Below are 18,470 nucleotides of genomic sequence, written 5' to 3' on the forward strand. Positions count from 1 at the left end.
TCAACATGTTTTTCAAAAAGTGGAAAGGGATGGCTCACAATGCATTTAAAACTTTACAATACAAAGTATTATAATCCGTTAATATTCAGAATCTAAAACATACTTTTTACTTCCTTAAAAGAATATTAATTAAAAAATAAAAAATAAAAACAATATGTATTGTCTGATTGAAGAAAAACTCAACTGTTGGAGAATATATAAACACCATATGATAATCCATGATTGTAGAGGGTGTTCAAGTTCAGCTCATTTATTGATTGAACTGAGCCATGGTTGAGTTCATGAAAAGCCTGAGCCAAACAAGCAAAGTACAAGCTAGTTAATTTACAATATATATATATATATATATATATATATATATATATATATATACTTGTTCATAGTTGAACATAATAGAATTTACAACATAAACCTACTAAGCCAAACTCAAACTCGGCTCATTTACAAAATAAATTATTGTTTCAAATTTATAACGAATAGGATTTGAACTCTAAACTTATTGCGTGCAGGCTAAACACTTCAACCATGCATCGTTTCATTTCCAAGCGCAAGCTTTAAGATTTGAATATGAAGCATTTAGGAAACTGAAGTAGAAGAAAGTAATAATTGAAGAGAGAAAAAAGTAACATTAAAAAGGGTAGATAAAGCCTAAATTTTTGCTCATCCTTGAGCCTCTTCTCCAAAATAAGTCATAAATAAGTTTTACATGAAAAAATAATTACTAAAAGAACAATTCTTCTTATAAAGTAAAAGTGTAATTTCAATATCATGAAAGTTTGACATTTTACATGTGGGTGATTCCTTGGAATGGAGCCAATTGATATACAACGATGGGACTTCTGACTTTATGTTTTGAATCATCCCAAACAAGTGAAGCTAATGCCATAGGATTGGCGCCAAGAGGATCACCATTCACCTCTACCTTAAAGGATAGACGTTGTCCCCGTATCTAAATAAGAGAGTTTCTGGTGTGACACTGATCTTAAGCCCACTTGGGACATTGACCATTGCTTTGTAGACTGAAGTTGTTGCACCAACATTGGTCACTGTGCGATAGAACACGGCATGGATCGGGTTGGATCCATTGTTAACTTGGACCTGCATCGATGGGTAGTTGAGACCATCATAGCCTTGGCCGGCAGGTATGGCGGAGCAGTTGTTATATTGACCACCAGTCACGATTCCCAAGGCAGCACCGTCTATGTGATCTTTACAGAGAAATTGGGCGTATGACAATTGGTCCATGTCATACACTAGGCCTGGGTGAACAGCATGTCTTGGATCAAATAGACCCGAACCGTAGGCAAATTCTGCGTCCTCATTCAGCCTTGGGTCCATCATCTTTGCTGGAAATGAGAAAGAAAAACGGTTAAAGATATGGTATAGGCACCTTTGAATCTTCAGATATAATGGGCTATCTGGGTTAGCAACTTCCAAGGTTAGGCACATCTAGAGCAGTTACGGTCATAGGTTGTATTCAATCCATCTTGTACATCTCACTTGGAAACCATGAGAATGTTAAAGCGGGGGGCCATACATAGATAGCTCCATCAAGTGAGATGTGCAGTTGCGATGGAATATAACATCATATCAAATAGCATGACAACTGCCCTCGTTGCAACTATTTGTAAGCACCTGCCATGGTTTTTTTTTTCCCCTTATATTGGCAAAAATAGGCACCTACCATGTTGAGAATTGAGTATTCATTTCAATGGAGAGAGCAGAGACATTTTGCAGATTATTTTTATGAATTGCAATATAGAACTATTGGCATGTTATTTGGCGAATCTCTAATTATATTTTTGTTTGCAAAAGGCAAATCAATGGATTTCCAAATTCACACATTTACAGACCGAAGCAATAACAGAGAACAACACTACTATTTTGATGCAATCTACCAACTATAGAATTCTTTGAGTGAAGTAAAGGATCAAACTTACGAAACCACAAAGACAGATCTATACATCTACAATCAGATACTAGTGTGTATTTTATTTGTTTTAAGGCATCATTGTCAATGCAAAGCAAATATTATAGAGGAAAAATATCAAATAAAACAAAATAGAAAACAAATTTACCTGTGGTCATGAGAGCAGACTTGATTGCAGCAGGAGACCAAGGAGGGTGGAAAGACTTGACGTATGCAGCCGCACCACTCACATGAGGACATGACATTGAAGTTCCAGACATTATATTATAGTTAACCATTCGTTCGTCATCCTTCTTCCCAGTCATTGAAGATAATGGTGTATATGCGGCCAGAATATCTAGCCCAGGGGCAGTGATATCAGGCTGTAATCAAGGGTATGGTTATTAGATCAAGCAACAATGATTAGCACTATCCGATCATTTAGAGGACAGAAGGGGATGCATGGCATCCAGTCATTGGGCAGAGTACCTACTCAGCCAATGACCCGATTTGCTCTCCCTTTTAAGCATGTAAAATACTGCATTACCTTGAGGATTCTTGGTGAGAGTGTATTCGGGCCACGAGATGAGAAAGATGCAATTTGTGGAATGCTCACATTAACTGTATAAGACTTGTATATAACTGCATAAGGCGACCTTCAAGAAAAATAGAGGAAAAAATCAATTTTAATGGATGATGTTTGGAACAATCTTTGTGCAACAAGTATATACGTGATGTAATATAGCAATTCATAGAGCTTTGGAGAATAATTAAGATGGCAAAATCAGGTTTTTGGAAGGTCTGTTGGCTTCAGTCTCCCATTGCAGACAACATTGTCAAGAGTTGGCAGTCTTATTGATGTGGCCAAATATCGTGGGTGGGCTTTAATTAGAGTTCCAGATATGACTACTCCATTGCTTAACTTTATATTGACATCGAATTGCTTCCCAAATACGAATTCGGGTGATATTCAAGAATGGGTTTGCGTCACAAATAACCCTATCCTCCTTTGGAATTAGCTAGATGAACAAGGTTAGGGGCCCAACCGAGAAGGAAGGAGCTGTAGGCTGACAGAGAAGGATCGTCACCTACGATACATGCCACCGCGCAACAACAACAACAACAACAACGCAATTGCGCAAAAAGGGAGTGAAGATGATTGTATAGTGGTGGTCAATGCATGGAAGCCTCTCACTTCAAGGTTTCATTGTAACCGTTACCCATGTCAGGAATTTAAGTGAGGAGATCGAGTTTCAATTTACTTACCTAGTGGAATTGATGTAATCATTTATTGTCATTGATTTGTTGGTATCCACTAAAACTGCTGGTAGAGCAAAAGGGAAAGCTGCGTCTTGGCTTTTGTAACTCTGAAAGATGATTCCAGCCCCTCCAATGTCCCTAACACTGGAGTCAAGGTCTCCTTTTACCAAATCACAAAGAACAATCTTCCCTTTCACCTTGTTGGGATCTAGAGTCTGATCACAAAAACTGCAAACAAATTGTTAAGATATCATGAGTACAAGCTATAATCCTATTGCAGACATTTTATAGGGTGCGAATCTTCAACCCACTTTTGAAAAATATTTTTTGACAAATATAACCGTACGGATCGGATCTCTATGGTCAAAAACCTAAGGATTGCCTCTTGTAGCGAATTCTTTTAAGAAGTACGTGAGATTTTATATATATATACATATATATATATATATATATATATATATATATATATATACACACTACACGCGCAAACGAACCCCAAGAATTTCTAAAAATTATCTTGAACTTTCTCGAGGAACGCAAAGACTATACAAGTATGCAGTTGTTCTTACGTTGGATATGGCCCGTAGCCACCTGAACTGCTTCCTGCCTGGGCCCCAGTGATGAGTGGGTAATATTTCTTATTCGGGGAATAAGTATTTAATGATATGCCCTGTCATTTTAAAAAGAAGAACCAAATTAACAAACTTAATATATAAGCTAAAACAAGCGACCTAGCTAGAAAAAAAGATTGTGAAGAAAATTTTTAGTGAAGAGCCAAAGGTATACTGTAATCTGCATGCCATTGCCCAGTGCAAGTTTGGTTCTGAACTGCCGATCATTGGAACTCGCCGCCACCGTAAGGATCCATGGTGACACATTCTCCACCATGCCAGGGTCAGGGCCATCGTTCCCGGCCGACGCCACCGTGATAATTCCCTTACTCATGGCATGAAACAACCCGATCGATATTGCATCCTTGAGGTATCCATTGTTCATGCCGCCTATGGAGATTGAGATCACATCAACACCATCGGCGATGGCATCGTCGAAGGCAGCAAGAATGTCGATGTCGGAGCAGCCAGTGTCTTCCCAGCATACCTTGTATGCAGCAAGGCGAGCTGCAGGGACTGCACCCCGCGCAGTGCCATTAGCAAGCCCATACATGCTTGCGTTTGGAACTTGGACACCAGCTGCAGTTGATGCTGTGTGGGTGCCATGACCCTTAGTGTCAACTGTAGATAGTATATCAGAGGGTTGAAGTTGCGTGAAGGGTCCGTCTATTCTATAATAGTTGGCTCCGATGAGTTTGCTGTGTCAATTTAATTATTGAAGGTTGGGAGTGTAAATCTTTGAATGAATCAGAGAGAGAGAGAAAGAGAGAGAGAGAGAGAGAGAGAGAGAGAGAGAGAGAGAGAGAGAGAGAGAGAGAGAGAGAGCATACTTGTTACACCCACTAAAATACTCAGATCTTTCACATCTGCCCTTCCATTTAGCAGGAGGAGGTCCAAGATCCTTGTCGTCAAAGCTCTGTGAATGGGGGCTGATACCTATGTTTATATGAGGAAAGATGGCATCATTTTCTTGAAAAGAATCAATTTTATGAAAAGAAGAAGAAGAAGAGCTCCTTCAAAATAAAATAAAATAAAAAGAGCAACAAATGTGACTGGGTCAAGTTGGCTAGAAAACCAAGGAACAACTTATTCATATCTAATCAAACCATTGCTTACATTCATAATACCCTTTAATGCTTACCTGTGTCCAAAACTCCAATGATGACATCACTTTCAAACTTGAGCTGCCTTTTTACATTCAAAGGGAAGCCGACGAAATCCCACGATCTTGTGGTGTGAAGCTTGTGATAGGAATTAGGAAATACTGATGTCACGCCTTCAGTTTCTGCACATTATTAAGTAATAGTATATTAAACAAGCTAAACTATTGGAAAAATTGATTGTGTATACAATAGTCAATGTACTTGTGTTTCATACTAACCAGCTAAACTTTTTGCTTCCTCCGGTGAGAGTTTTGCAGCGAATGCATTGAAACTTTGCTTGTAACTGTAGACCATTGTCTCTCTTGCAATGTCATGGCTGCCAAAATGAATTTCATGAAATTAAAGCAAATTGCTCATCACATGCTCAAGGAATGCCAATAATTAATTGTGAACGAGTGGAAACTTTTTTCATAGTATACACATTTATGATTTAGTATCAATAACAAATAAATTTTCGAAACTTAAGTTTGATAGGAAAACTCATTCATTTGAGATACTACTGCTACCATTTTGATGTAGGATTGGTTGGAAAACATCATGTGGCACCAGCCATGATTGTTTGGGAAAGCTAGGTTTATATATATATATATATATATATATATATATATATATATATATATATATATATATATATACGAAGAGAGAGAGAGAGAGTGCTAAATGAAGCATGTTATATGGGTTGTATGAATTTTTTTTGTTTTATTTTAAAAGTTTGATCATACAGATGAGATCTGTGTGCCTGGTATTATACGGATCAAGGCATGTAGTGTTTGGTTTCAAGACATGGTTGGTTTTTATAATGTTTGAAAAATTGATGGCCAAAAATCATAAATCTTCAAGACTCCAAATATATATCATGATAGACTGCACCTGTCGATGGATTTAGAGAGGGAGAGAGAGGGAGAGAGAGAAAGGAGAACATTCACCATTCAACATTACCAAAATACATCCAACAGAATATTGGATGGGAGAGAAACAAAAGAGAGAGAGAGAGAGAGAGAGAGAGAGAGAGAGAGAGAGAGCGACCTACCGGTTACAGATGCAAGCATGTGATGGTGCGTGTCTGAGAGAAAATTGGATGGCACGTCTCCCATGTACACGATGTATGACTGCCAATGTTAGACAGTTTAATATATGAAATGATTAATCTATGTCAAGTATCAACAGAAAATCTTAAGTTATGTGAACCACCAATAATTGCTTGAGATTTATGACTTCCAAATAATCAAATAGGCAAAATGATATCCAATTGACTCACTAGCTACCTACTTGTGAGAAATAAATTTGAGCTAGTCTCATCAATTACTTACCTTCCTTTCCGTGGTGCTACTGCAATGGACCACCGTGAGTAATAGGAAGCAAATTATGAAGGACATTTTTGAAGTACCCATTTTTCTTTATCTGTTTGGCAAAAGATACTTGGAAGAAATTGGTAAAATGGATTTGGTAGGAAAAATAAGGGAATTTATTTGAAAGGAATTTGGATTCTTTTTCTTTGACTGCCTTTTTCATGCATGCCAAACGGAAAAACAAATGCATTTTGGAATCCTTAATTCCCAAGAATCGCTCTACTTCCCAAGCAGAACCTTCACTTTTGCTAGACACAATGGAGGGCAAGGAGAAGATCGGTAAGTTGTTTTCACGTGGTAAGTATTAATAAGGTGATCAGTTGCTAGCCTGTGGTTGAGATCTTTTTCCCTTAAATTCTGGATGTTAGAAAACTTTCTGCATTTAGACAATCATAAAGATTCCCTTGGCATTACAAAGAATGGAAAATCAATATATGAGCTGGATCCCAGCAACCTGGATCCGAACTTGAATTTAATGCTGCAAATATGGATCCGAACTGAAATTGCAGTAGAGTTGAACTCGTATATGAAGTTTTATATGGTAGTACTGATTCTGACAGTGTTTGTAAACGAGAGTTTTCATGGAAATAAGCATAAATAGGTTGATTTGTATTGTTGTATATATTCCCACACATGCATGGATCTAAATAGATTCAGATTGAGTCCAAAATAACATAAATATGAAGTCGATCTAAATATATAAGTAGATCTTATTTTAAAATTCATGTATGGGTAGCATGTCTAATTTGTAGTTTGGATCAAAAGTCCGTCTGGATCCAGTCCCATTGATGACCATTTCTGATCAATTAGACAAACCGTGCTTGGAGATCCATTTGTTAAAACAGGCAGGCTTAAGCCCTGGACAATGGAGCAGGGCCCAATTCTGGCATAGGTGAGGTTGGTCCAGATCTGACTCAATTCCTAATTTTCGTCATTTCTTTTTTGTAAACCCTAAATGTAGAACCACCCATCTTATACGTTTTGAACCGATTGATTGCCCTATTAATTGGGAATTAGGGTATCTTCAAAGGACTTGCTGTCAATTAGTAAATTGAACATATTTACAGCCTACAATTGTTGTCTTAAAACTAAAAGGCTCATCAAGTGGTTGGAAGACCATGAGCTTCGGGTCCTATGATTCGGTTCAATTTCAAGGGGTATCCAAGCTTTTGGCTTGAACCACCTTGAACTGTGTCAAACGTAAAAAAGCTAATGGCAAGTGAAGATGATCATGCTTATCCTCAGCTTTGTACAAAAAATTCTCCAATAAACAAGGAACTGATTGTATGAATTTTTAGGGTAAAATGATCCGCCCCAACCCCAAATTATTTGTTCCAAATCTGTCATATTCGGATATGGATTATCTGAATATCAGATTTTATAGGTCAGATCTACTTCGGAATAGGATTGAAGCTTCAGACCCATTTTTCACCCCTACGCTATGCCACTTTTCAATGATCAGATCCAGTGTCGATTCAGTCAAGACCGGATCCATATCCGGACCTGTTTTGATCCCAAGGTAAAACCCAGTCAATGATTCTGTTAGTGTAAGTGAAACATAGACCTTGACGAACCATAAATTGTGTGCCTGGAAAGTAGTCACTCTTCCATGCTCTTGTGGACATTCAGGGATTCCATGGAGCCAAACGTTTGCTTTGAACCTTGCAATGTTGTCCCTAAATGTGGGTCAATGGTTCCATTCCCAGCCATGTACTGGACCTGCTACTTGGCTCACAACCTACCGAGTAAGTTCATTTGGCTTCGCCAAAAATATTAAAAAACAAAAAACCAGTAACAAAGACCATCATAAGTGTTTAATTTGGTGCACCTCTCTTTCCATTATTCGATTCACATATTCTTCGCGTTGGGAGTGTTAACTTGTACAGTGTAACTAGTGTCTTGCAATCCGGCGCTATAGATGTGTTTTGATATGGTCAATTTGCTAAGAATCTACAGTTGAATTATGCTTTTTTGACAAAATTATGTTAACTTTCTGATAAAAACATGCTTTTTTGGGTTTAGAAAGATAACAATAATTATGGGATATTGATTTTTCAAACCCTAATAAAAAACCTGTTTATGTACCAAAAATTTGAATGATGCGAGACTAATTCACTTTATTCTTGACAGTTTTGCTCTTTTGTTTGGTCAAAATCATAGCGAACAATTGAATTTTTTGAGGTAACAACTTACATGGCACATGATTTTTTCAAGTGATAACTTACACAAGTAGTTTAACCAAGGCACCTAAATTTTTCAGGCAACAAAAAGGCAAAAATATTAAGAAAAAACTTAATGGACAGATTTGTCATAGTTTCTAAGACCTTCTCATAGGCTTATCTATCCAAATTAACTTTTGCTAGCGACATTGTTGTTTATCTTGTGAATCATGTGAATTTTAGCATAATAGTACTGTAGCAGGTGATGAGATATCACTTGCTGCAACAGAGGATAGAGAATAGAAAAAACACAGTTACAGTCCACTGATCCCAATACACCTGCTACAAAAAACATTAGCAGATGCAGAAAACATAGATAAGCAACCACATTAGACTACACTAGAGTCAAACTATGAGTCCATACAACTTCCATTTGACTGCAGATCATCCAGCTGATTGAAAAAACACAGTTACAGCCCACTCAGCCAATCACTTGTATATATAGGAGTTGTTTGCACACTTTTGTTCTCATTGCTTTTACTAAGCATTTCTTCAATAAAAGCTTTATTTTTTATATTTTGTTCTCTTGTATTAGCCCTTGTAGGCTTCTTGTATTGTCCTTAAAGAACTCGTGGTTGAGCACATAGTGAATCTGCTATTGTATGCCTTTAGTGGCTCTTGTCTTTTCATCTTCCACTTCTTTCATTACATCATAAGAAAGAGAGGTTGTGCCCTACCGTTTCCAAGGCCTTTAAAATGCAACCTATAGAAAAGTTGTCCTGAGTAAATATGCTGTAAGCTAACAACAACCATGTAACAATTGATTGCTTTTTGTTTGAAACTCACCAAACATAAAGAGGAATAAGGTTCACACACGTCTAGCTGGCCTGTTTTGATCCCAAGGTAAAACCCAGTCAATGATTCTGTTAGTGTAAGTGAAACATAGACCTTGACAGACCATAAATTGTGTGCCTAGAAAGTAGTCAGTCTTCCATGCTCTTGTGGACATTCAGGGATTCCATGGAGCCAAACGTTTGCTTTGAACCTTGCAATGTTGTCCCAGGGATTCCACAGACGACTCTGACTGTTATATGTGAAATTTATACAAAACAACATCAAACAAGTTATCTGATGCCAAATGAAATTAGAATTATATAAAATAAAAGTTCATTTTCTAAATCACATCGTTCTAAATCTTTGAAGAAGCTCAAAAAGGATGAGAGAAGTGTGTCAATCCTCCCAAAATAAAAACAAAATAAAACCCCAATATCTATGTCACACGGACTCGGCTAAGGAGGCACCGCACCCGAGTCGACACGCCCCAACACAGGTGCGGCTTCGGACACGGCCCAGACTCGGTCAATGCCAATTCGAACTCGGTCAACGAGTCAAGGCCGAGTTCATCCATGTTTTGCACTCGATCAACATTGATCGAGTCTATTTTTGTCCATTCTTTAGGACAAAAATTTATAAAAACTAAAAAAAATATATCTTTTATATATTTTTATATATACTTTTGTCTTTAGAGAGAAAGACTGTGCAGAGCACAGTCTTTACCCAAACTGTGCAGAGCACAGTCTATACCAGACTGTGTATATATATATATACTTTTACAAAAGATAAAGCCCCCAACATTAAGAAAAGAAAAAAAAAATACTTTTATAAAAAAGTTGCAAGGTTTTCCTTCATTCGATGCAGCCCATTTAGTTTTTTCTTTCCCTCTGCCCTCGTCTCTCTCTAACTAAACCCGTCTTCTAACTCCCAACCTACCCAACCCCTCTCTCTAAAAAATAACAGAAAGAGAGTTCAAAGTTGAAAAAGTCAGGGTTTTTGTAAGACCCGCAATTTTTCAGAAAATATCTGAATAAAATTCATGAGGCATTTACCGGTAAAAATAGCATTTCTTCTCAGAATGCGAAACGAATCAATTCCTGCGAGCCAGTTATACTTAGGATATTCGTCGAATCACGAATATATCCTCAAACACTCTGGAAGCCATAACTTCCTACCTGAATGAAATCAAAGGATTCCTGCGAGCCAACTTTCTTAGTTACGTCAATACGAAGGGAATGGCGTACTCAGAATTTTTCGGAAAAAATCGCCGGAAACCCGAAATTCTTGCGGGACCCACGGAAATATTGGTGGGACCCACAAAAATATTCCTCAGAAAATATCTGGTGGGACCCACAAAAATATCCCATGGAATATCCAAGTGGGCCCCACACCAAGGAACCTCTTGGAATTAAAAAGAAGCCAAAGGGGTAGAATGGGCATGGAAAAACCCAAGAGGAGGTGGGCTTGGGCTATAAATAGCCCTCCCCACTCTCTCTCTTCTCATAAAAATCGACCCCCTCTCTCTCTTGCCTTCTCTCTCTCTCCTAAACCTCCCCTACCTAGCCTAGCCCACCTGAGCCCACCTGACCTGGGTCTGAACCCACTTGACCTGGTCCAAACCCAGTTGACTTGACTTGAACCTAGTTGGGTTTAAAGTCAAAGTCAAAGTCCTTTTTGGTCCAGATTCCGGTTTGGATTTCTGAACCCAGACTTAGCCTACTTGAGCTGAGTTCGAACCTGCTGAACCCAGTTGACTTGGATCGAACCCTGTTTGGTTCAAACCACTTAGGTTGAGTAGCTTAACCTACTCTACCTCTTTCTCAACTAAGTCAGCTTCATCTGACTTAGTCTGACCTCTCGAAGGAAGGCTCGAAGCCAAAGAAGCAACCCGGAGCTGTTTCTTCCACGATTTGAAGTAAGTTCGCTTCGTTGATCCATCTCTCTCAAGTATTTGACTGTTTGTATATAGAATATACTTTCTGAAGTAGTATCTTGCTTTAGTTCTTGATTGAGCCCTTTTTGGACACTTCGGTGTTCACCCGCTCGTCTCATAACTATCGTCGGATATATCTAAGTTCAAACACGCAGTATTTGCGTTCTTCAAAATGGTATCTCGCTTTAGTTCTTGGTTGAGCCCTTTAGGACACTTCGGTGTTTACCCGCTCGCCTCGTAACTATCGTTGGATGCGGATCTAGGTGTATATCTGCTGATTCTGCCGACGCGTCTTATATCGCACAGGCTATGTAATTTACCTTTGTCGTCGCGTCGTATGATGCCAAGGCTCCTGCTTTCTGCAATGTATTTACTTACGCCGTCGCGTCGAACGATGCCAAGGCTTCTGCTTTGTTATATATGTAGAATATTTCGTTCAGTTACACACCCTGAACAATAGTATATGCATTTCTTTACGCCGCCGCTGTATAAAGCACAGGCTTCTGCTTATACTACATATATAGCGCATAAATGAGCGTTCAAATGGAGATCAAACTCCAAATCGCCCATGCGATTCCTTGACCGCTCCTCGTTCAAGATTCTGCTTAACGAATGAAGCCCCTATTGGAAAGGCTTCGGTTTTTGGCAAAATGCTCTTTACGTAATGACTAAGTCAATTTCGTATGGCCTGGCTATGGCCAAGGGTTCCTGCAACCTTGATGGATGCAAAGTACGCACAACGGTGCGCATCCATTTCTCGAATTAAGCGTGGCGATTTCCTACCAAAGAGGGGAGATGCCGCTGAAATGGATAAAAGAAACGCACGCTTTCTCCGTAAAAGAGAGGAAGTGCTGCTGAAATTTCTGAAGAAGCTAAGAATAGCTCAGAAAGAACGTAGCAGGATACTCTGACATATAGCAGAGTGCTACCCAGTTCATGGTTTGCCCTCTACAACGTAGAAGGGTTCGTCGCACCACTGCCGGTAGAGCAGGGGAGGTGCTGACGAAATGGTTGGCAGAAGAGCTGCCGGAACCAATGGAACGGCATAATGATGTCCGTTGATGGAACGATGCCAGATCGGCTCGTATCCTTGCACCTGCAAGGGCACCTTGCTCGTAAGGGCCGCTGAGTCGGAGTAGAGGTTGCGCCTTGGCTAGGTTTGGACTCGTTGCGTAAAAATACGCCGAGTAGCCGATCTATTTAGATCGAGTCATATGCATGCTCATTGAGAACGGTTACACAACCAGACTCGTAAGGGCCGAAGAGCAAGAGTGTGTTGTTTCCACTCAAAGAGGTGTGATGCTCGTGGTGGCCGAAGTGCCAAAGAGCGGTGTTCTGCATGCATATGAATAAGACTTAAGGTCGCACATACCCCGCGGTTGAAGATCGTGTTAGGGGTACCCCCTCAGTAATGACTGTGTTGGGGAAGACTGAATGGGGTCGGGTACATACTCCCGTAGTGCTGAAAGCACGGGCTGCCTAAATGGCATGCAGATTCTGTCCAAGTAATTGTAAGACTGGCAGACCCCTTCAGGAATTATGCTCACTGTGGAATGACAGTGATGGTACAGCCTTGAGTGACATGTATTTTACTTTGGACCTGATAGAGTCCACGATGGCCTCAGTCACTCATGGGTTTTGGGGTCGTGGTTATCCTTAAGATCTAAGGATTGAACCCAACTATTGCAAGTAGATGATGCATCCGAATATGGGCCTAGTAGGATTCTCCCAGTTGAAACACACTGCCCTACTATGGATAGGGTCAACAGGCCTCTGGGGTATCTAAAATACATAGAATAATCAACCCCCAGAACGTCGCGTTGATGCCCGGACAATAGCTCTACCTGCGTACCAAAGGCGGGAGCGGTTAATTATCAAACAATGCATTAGTTCTAGGTACAGCGATGCTTTGAATGTATGAGTGGATGACGTGTTGAGTCAATCCTGCATAACCTTTGTGAAGGTGTCATGTTCGGTATACTACTGGACCGACTAGGCAAAGACCCGTGTTGTATCCGCACGACTAAGCGAAGCTCGAGGAGTTGTCCTTAGATGCGTGGGATACGGATGTGCCAAGTATGAAGACTTGAGCTAGACATCACTTTGAGACCCGGAAGAGGTCATGGCTAAGTCGTGGAGACTTAAGCGGCTATTCAAATCACAGCCCTGAAAAGGCTTGCTCTAAGTCATGAGGACTCGAGCGGATGTTCAACTCATAGCCCTGAGGAGGCTCTTGCGATATACGCTAAGTCTTGGAGGCTTGAGCGTCGTTATTGCGCATTGCGACCCTGAGTGGTCATTATTGTATTTGAGTTGAATGGATGTATGACTGCATGCTTACCAGACCATCAGTGGTTCTGACCCCGTTTTATGGGGATTTCAGGTGTTGAACCTGCGTGGCGATATGCGGAGCAAGGCGGCATCGAGTTCCAGGGTTTCTCTAGACAGATTTTGTACTGCTTCCTTTTATTGAACCTATACTGCTTTTCTAAGCAGTAGTGTTGTAATAAACATGTGGTTTTCGATAAAATGGAACACTTTGGTGGTCAATGAGTTGCTTGGCCACATACCTGCAACGTGCCCGGAGCTTTCTAAAACCGACGACTCATTATCGTCTTATTCCGCTGCTAAAAGCTTTTCTAAGTTCCGCTGCAAAGAAAAAAAAAGAAATTCATGAAAATTTTAACTTAGCTTTGTTTTGGAAATCCGGGGCGTTACAGTTTTTGTTTTTGTTTTTCTTATTGAATGCATTTCCCTTTTTGTTCTCCTCTGATGGTTCATTTTACTTGATAATGTGAGGATCATTGATTTTTTAATCCCTTTAATTTTGGGGTTTGTGGGTTTTGCTTAGTATTAGAAAAAAATGCATCACATGTAGGGATCAAACAAGGTCTTCACCCTCGCCTTGTCTTAAAATTCTGCCATCCATCCCCGCACAACTTTTAATTTTAACAATTATCCTCACCTCCATCCCCTGTCCAAACAAGCCGAGGTGGGGTGGGACCCCATTTCCCCTTGGTCCACCACCATTCCTAAAGAAGGAGAGAAAGTTTTACTAATAGGGATCCGTGATTGGGTGGGTGGGGAGGCAAGGCGGGGCAGGAGAAAGCGCAAGTCCAACCCCACCTCCACCCCTGCATACATTTTTGTTTTAACCTCCATCCTCGTTTCATGTCCTACATACCCGGTCCAAGGTGGGGCCCCATTTTTCCCCGATTCATTGTCATTCCTAATCACATTATAACCCCACCTTGAGCTTCAGATGGGGTTTGACCAGCCACTTCCAAACTAGTTGAAATATATTTGGCTAATATTAAGCTAAGGCACATAGAAAATGAAACGATTAATCACAAAAACCCAAATGATGGAAAGGAACAAAAATAACAAATTTGTGAGGGTGGGCCTACAAAAAGTGTTTCTTCAAACTACGAGAGAGAGAGAGAGAGAGAGAGAGAGAGAGAGAGAGAATGTGGTGGGTAGGCATGGAAGTTGTAAAAGCAGCTTAGAAATCAATGGTCCCCACCTCTCCTCTCAAAAGAAAGCATAAGAGATTTGTTAAATAAAAAAAAAAACACAAAGATAAGTTTCTTACCTTATTTTTTCCTTATGCTCTCTCAATTACTTTTTTTAGCCTAGCCAAACCCACAAACCCCAAATTCGAGAAAATAAAAAAAATCAATGATCCTCACATCAACAAGAAAAAAATGGACCATCAGAGGAAGACGAAAAGGGAAATGCATTCAACAAGAAAAACATACAAAGAAAATAAACCAACCTTTTCAACTTTGAACTCTCTTTTTGTTATTTTTTAGAGAGAGGGGGAAGCTGGGATGAGGTGAAACAGTTTCAGCTAGAGATAGATGGGTCATAGGGAAGAAACTGAATGGACTACATCGAATGAAGAAAAACCCTACATTTTTTTTAGAAAAGTACTTTTTTTACAATGTTGGCACCATTTTTTCTGTGGGGTCCACTTGAATGCCAAGTAATGTTGTTGTCGAAATAAACACCCAAGACTAATCTCCATGTAACTTTGAATCCAATGTTCACCAGCCTAATTAGTTTCTCATATACCTTACTTTCATTAGAAGTATATACATATATATATGAAAATTAGAATATGTTTTCCAACAACTGATTTTAACCAACAATCATCTGATTTACAGATCAAACAGCTTCTATCTTTCTCCTTCCCTACCTTCCCCTTTTCTCTCCCACCACTTCCACCACTATGCCACTAGCCTTCTCCCTAATGACCATCGTCACCCAACAAGGTCCACTAGTTTCCTCCCTATCACCTTCAGCCTCTATTAAAGTTGATTTTCTTCCCACCACCAACAACATTCATCTTGGTCGGTCTCCTCTCCACCTGCCGCAGTGTCTATCCAGGCCAGTTTCCTCCCCACCACCGGCTAGTCTCTCTCTCTCTCTCTCTAGAAAGTGACGACCATCATCCCTCCGATGAGCCTCTTTTTGGCACTTTAAAAGTGTCCCTCTGGCGAGCAATGACAACCATTCCTCCATCTACGAACCCCACCTCTAGCGATCTTCTGCTCTCTCTAATCGGGTTCTCCTCTGCATGTATCTCTCTAAAATCCACCAAATCTTCCCTTCCTTAATTACACACGACCCAACTCCCCATTTTCTGCCATTTCCATTAGAAAGGCAAAACCGCATATTTCTCTCATCGGTTGCTTCGTCTCTGTTTCAAACCCTAATCTTTTCTTATCGCAGAATCTCTCTGTCCCTGCAAAGATCGGGAAATCTCTCTGTCCCTGCAAAGCAGAAGAACCCTGGTTGAAACCCTAGCCTCTGCCCTTCTCGGTCTCGACTCAAGTCTCACCTTCGTCCTGCGGTTCATCCCCCTCTGCCACCATTCCAGCATCGACGACGGTGGGAGATTGGGAGTTTTTGGCGTCTAGCCACCGGTGAAGGAGCAACCCCCCTCGACACTCAGGAACCACCGTCGCCCGACCTCCTCTGCACGACGCCTCTCGCTGTGCTCGAACCACCATCACTCGACCTCCTCTGCAGCTACGCCCCACCGCCCCTCAGGCAGCAAGTTCTTTCGAGTTTTGGGGGTTTCATGTCTGCTGAAGAGGGCCTTTGACTGTGGATCCTCGGTCCTTTGGAGATTTGGGGGTTGCATCACCCTCGCTCGCTCGTCGTGCTCCAACCCTAGGTCGACCTCCGACTGCAGCCATCCACCGCACCTCCGGCAGCCAGGTGCTCTCTCTCTCTCTCTCACCTTTCTTCCTCATGAATAGCTCACCGCGTGTTTTCTAGGGTATTGCTTTCGATCTCTCTTTGAGAGCAAATCAACGGGCCCTCCATATCATTTCTCAAATTTTGCATTTTCAAATTCCAAAATGATTTCAGTTAAATTTCTTTTTTAAAATTCAATTTCATTTCTCAAATTTCAAACTTTTAACTTTCATTCAAAATCCCAATTCCAAATTCAATTTAAACTGGAATTCTGAGTTTCAACTTTAAATTTTAAAACTAATTCAAAGTTCAAAATGAATCTCAAATTCAATTTTGATTTTCCACTTTCAAAATTCCAAGTAAATTCATTTCAATAATTCAATTTCAATTTTTGAAATTCTCAAAATTCAGAGTAAATTCAGTTTAAAAGTTCAATTCTAATTTCAAATTCAAAATTTGTATTCTAAATTTTAATTTCAAATTTCATTTTCAAAATCAAGAGTTCAAATTCAAGTCTCAAATCAAGTTTTCATTTCAACTTTTAATTTCAAATTCAATTTCAATTTATAAGTTCATTTTTCAAAACTCAATCTTTCAAAATTCCAAACTTCAATTCTAATTTTAAGTTCAAGTTCAATTATGATTTCAAATCTCAAAATCAATTTTTAAGTTTGATTCTTTATTCAAAATCAATTCAAATTTGATTTTCAATTAATTTTAGATTTAAAAGTTCTCAACTTTGAATCAAATTTTAAAATCTTCAATTTCATGCTTTCAATTCAAGTTTTAACCTTTCAATTCAAAATTGATTTTTGAACTTCAAAGTTTACTTCTTAAAAGAATGTTTTTAAATACATTTCAAAATCACTTGAAAAAATCCAAAGTTTCTGAAACATTTCCAAAGAGCATACACATTTTCCAAGTTCAAAATCATAGCACAAGCCTGATTCCATGTGCATTAAGAACTTAGAATAATTACTTAGACCAATTTACGCAAAGCAAAAGGCATGAATTTTATCCTTGGTTTGATTACCTTTGGTAAAGGCGCTAGAAACGGTTGAACCTCGTACCGACGAGCGAATCGTGTCTCTTCATTTTCTCATAAATTTCAAAATGGAGGTGAGTAATTTCAAAATATCTCTACAAAAGGTCAAGTGAGACCTTGCGAGAGTTTTTCTCTTTTTTTCCTAAAAAGAAAGAAAAGAAAAAATTTTGCAACGATCACAAAAACCCATAAAATTTTGATACTTTTAAGAAGAATAAAGGCAAATTTAATGTTAAAATATTATTTGAACTTAAGATATGATTAAATTGTAATTCAAGCTTTAATCTAGATTTAGAAGAAATTTCAAATTAGGAATTTATTTTGAATCGGGTTTTAATTTTTAATTAGATTTAATCTAGATTTAATTTGAATCTAATTTTGGAGTTTATTGTGAATAGAATTTTGAGTTTTGATCTAGTTCAAATTTGACTTAATCGTCAATTTGAATTTAAATGTAACACCTTTGACTTTTTAGAGCATTTTTAATGAATAAAATAATATTAGTAAGGATTTTTATATGAAAGAAACATAAAAATGCAAATTAGTCTAAGTTGAATTTGAAAAGATATTTTATAAAGAATCAAAGTTGATTTTATTGAAGTTTTCATTCAAAATTAAATTTATAAAAAGTTAGAATTTTAATAAAATAATTGGCAAATTGTGTCGAAATAAAGTCAAATATGATTTTAGATGAATTTAGGTTCAGTTTGATGTGTAAGTGATGTAATTTTATTAAGTTAAAATTTGGTTTGTATGGATTTGAAAACCATTCTAAAATAGCATAAAATAATAAATATATATTTTATAGAATGAAAAACTTGAATTAACAAAGTTTAATAGAATGATAGAGGTCCACATGTGGGGTGTCCCCTTATGTGGGCCCATCTTATGTGGCATCTCATGTTGGAATTAAATTTAAAAGTTGTAAGTTAGAATCCGTGAAAATTGATATTTCAAAAGTTTTCTAAAAATAAAACAAACAAAGAGAGAAAAAAATATATG

The 18,470-nt window shown here is 38.8% G+C and overlaps 1 protein-coding gene across 1 annotated transcript; it reads right to left on the reverse strand.

Moving 5' to 3' along the window:
• Window positions 1–918: 918 nt before the first annotated feature.
• On the reverse strand, window positions 919–16,233 carry LOC149842958 (subtilisin-like protease SBT4.14). Its single transcript, XM_090000783.1, has 11 exons — window positions 16,062–16,233; window positions 6,254–6,272; window positions 5,162–5,259; window positions 4,922–5,065; window positions 4,611–4,716; window positions 3,956–4,478; window positions 3,739–3,839; window positions 3,176–3,397; window positions 2,457–2,565; window positions 2,079–2,292; window positions 919–1,346 (listed from the first exon to the last, which is right to left on the reverse strand). The coding sequence occupies exons 1-11, from the start codon at window positions 16,231–16,233 to the stop codon at window positions 919–921; spliced, it is 2,136 nt and encodes a 711-aa protein (XP_089856909.1).
• Window positions 16,234–18,470: the final 2,237 nt, after the last annotated feature.

This window comes from Nuphar pumila, chromosome 3, assembly GCF_984573655.1.
Source record: "Nuphar pumila chromosome 3, dmNupPumi1.hap1.1, whole genome shotgun sequence".
Lineage (NCBI taxonomy): Eukaryota > Viridiplantae > Streptophyta > Magnoliopsida > Nymphaeales > Nymphaeaceae > Nuphar > Nuphar pumila.

Bases quoted from the DNA above. Each gene is read 5' to 3' on its own strand.
- LOC149842958 (XM_090000783.1), bottom strand. From the start codon at position 16,233: ATGGTGGTTCGAGCACAGCGAGAGGCGTCGTGCAGAGGAGGTCGGGCG. The intron at 4,479-4,610 runs GTATGCTCTCTC...AAATTGACACAG, and splicing joins TATTTTAGTGGGTGTAACAA to CAAACTCATCGGAGCCAACT. The intron at 3,840-3,955 runs GTATACCTTTGG...TTAAAATGACAG, and splicing joins GCAATGGCATGCAGATTACA to GGCATATCATTAAATACTTA.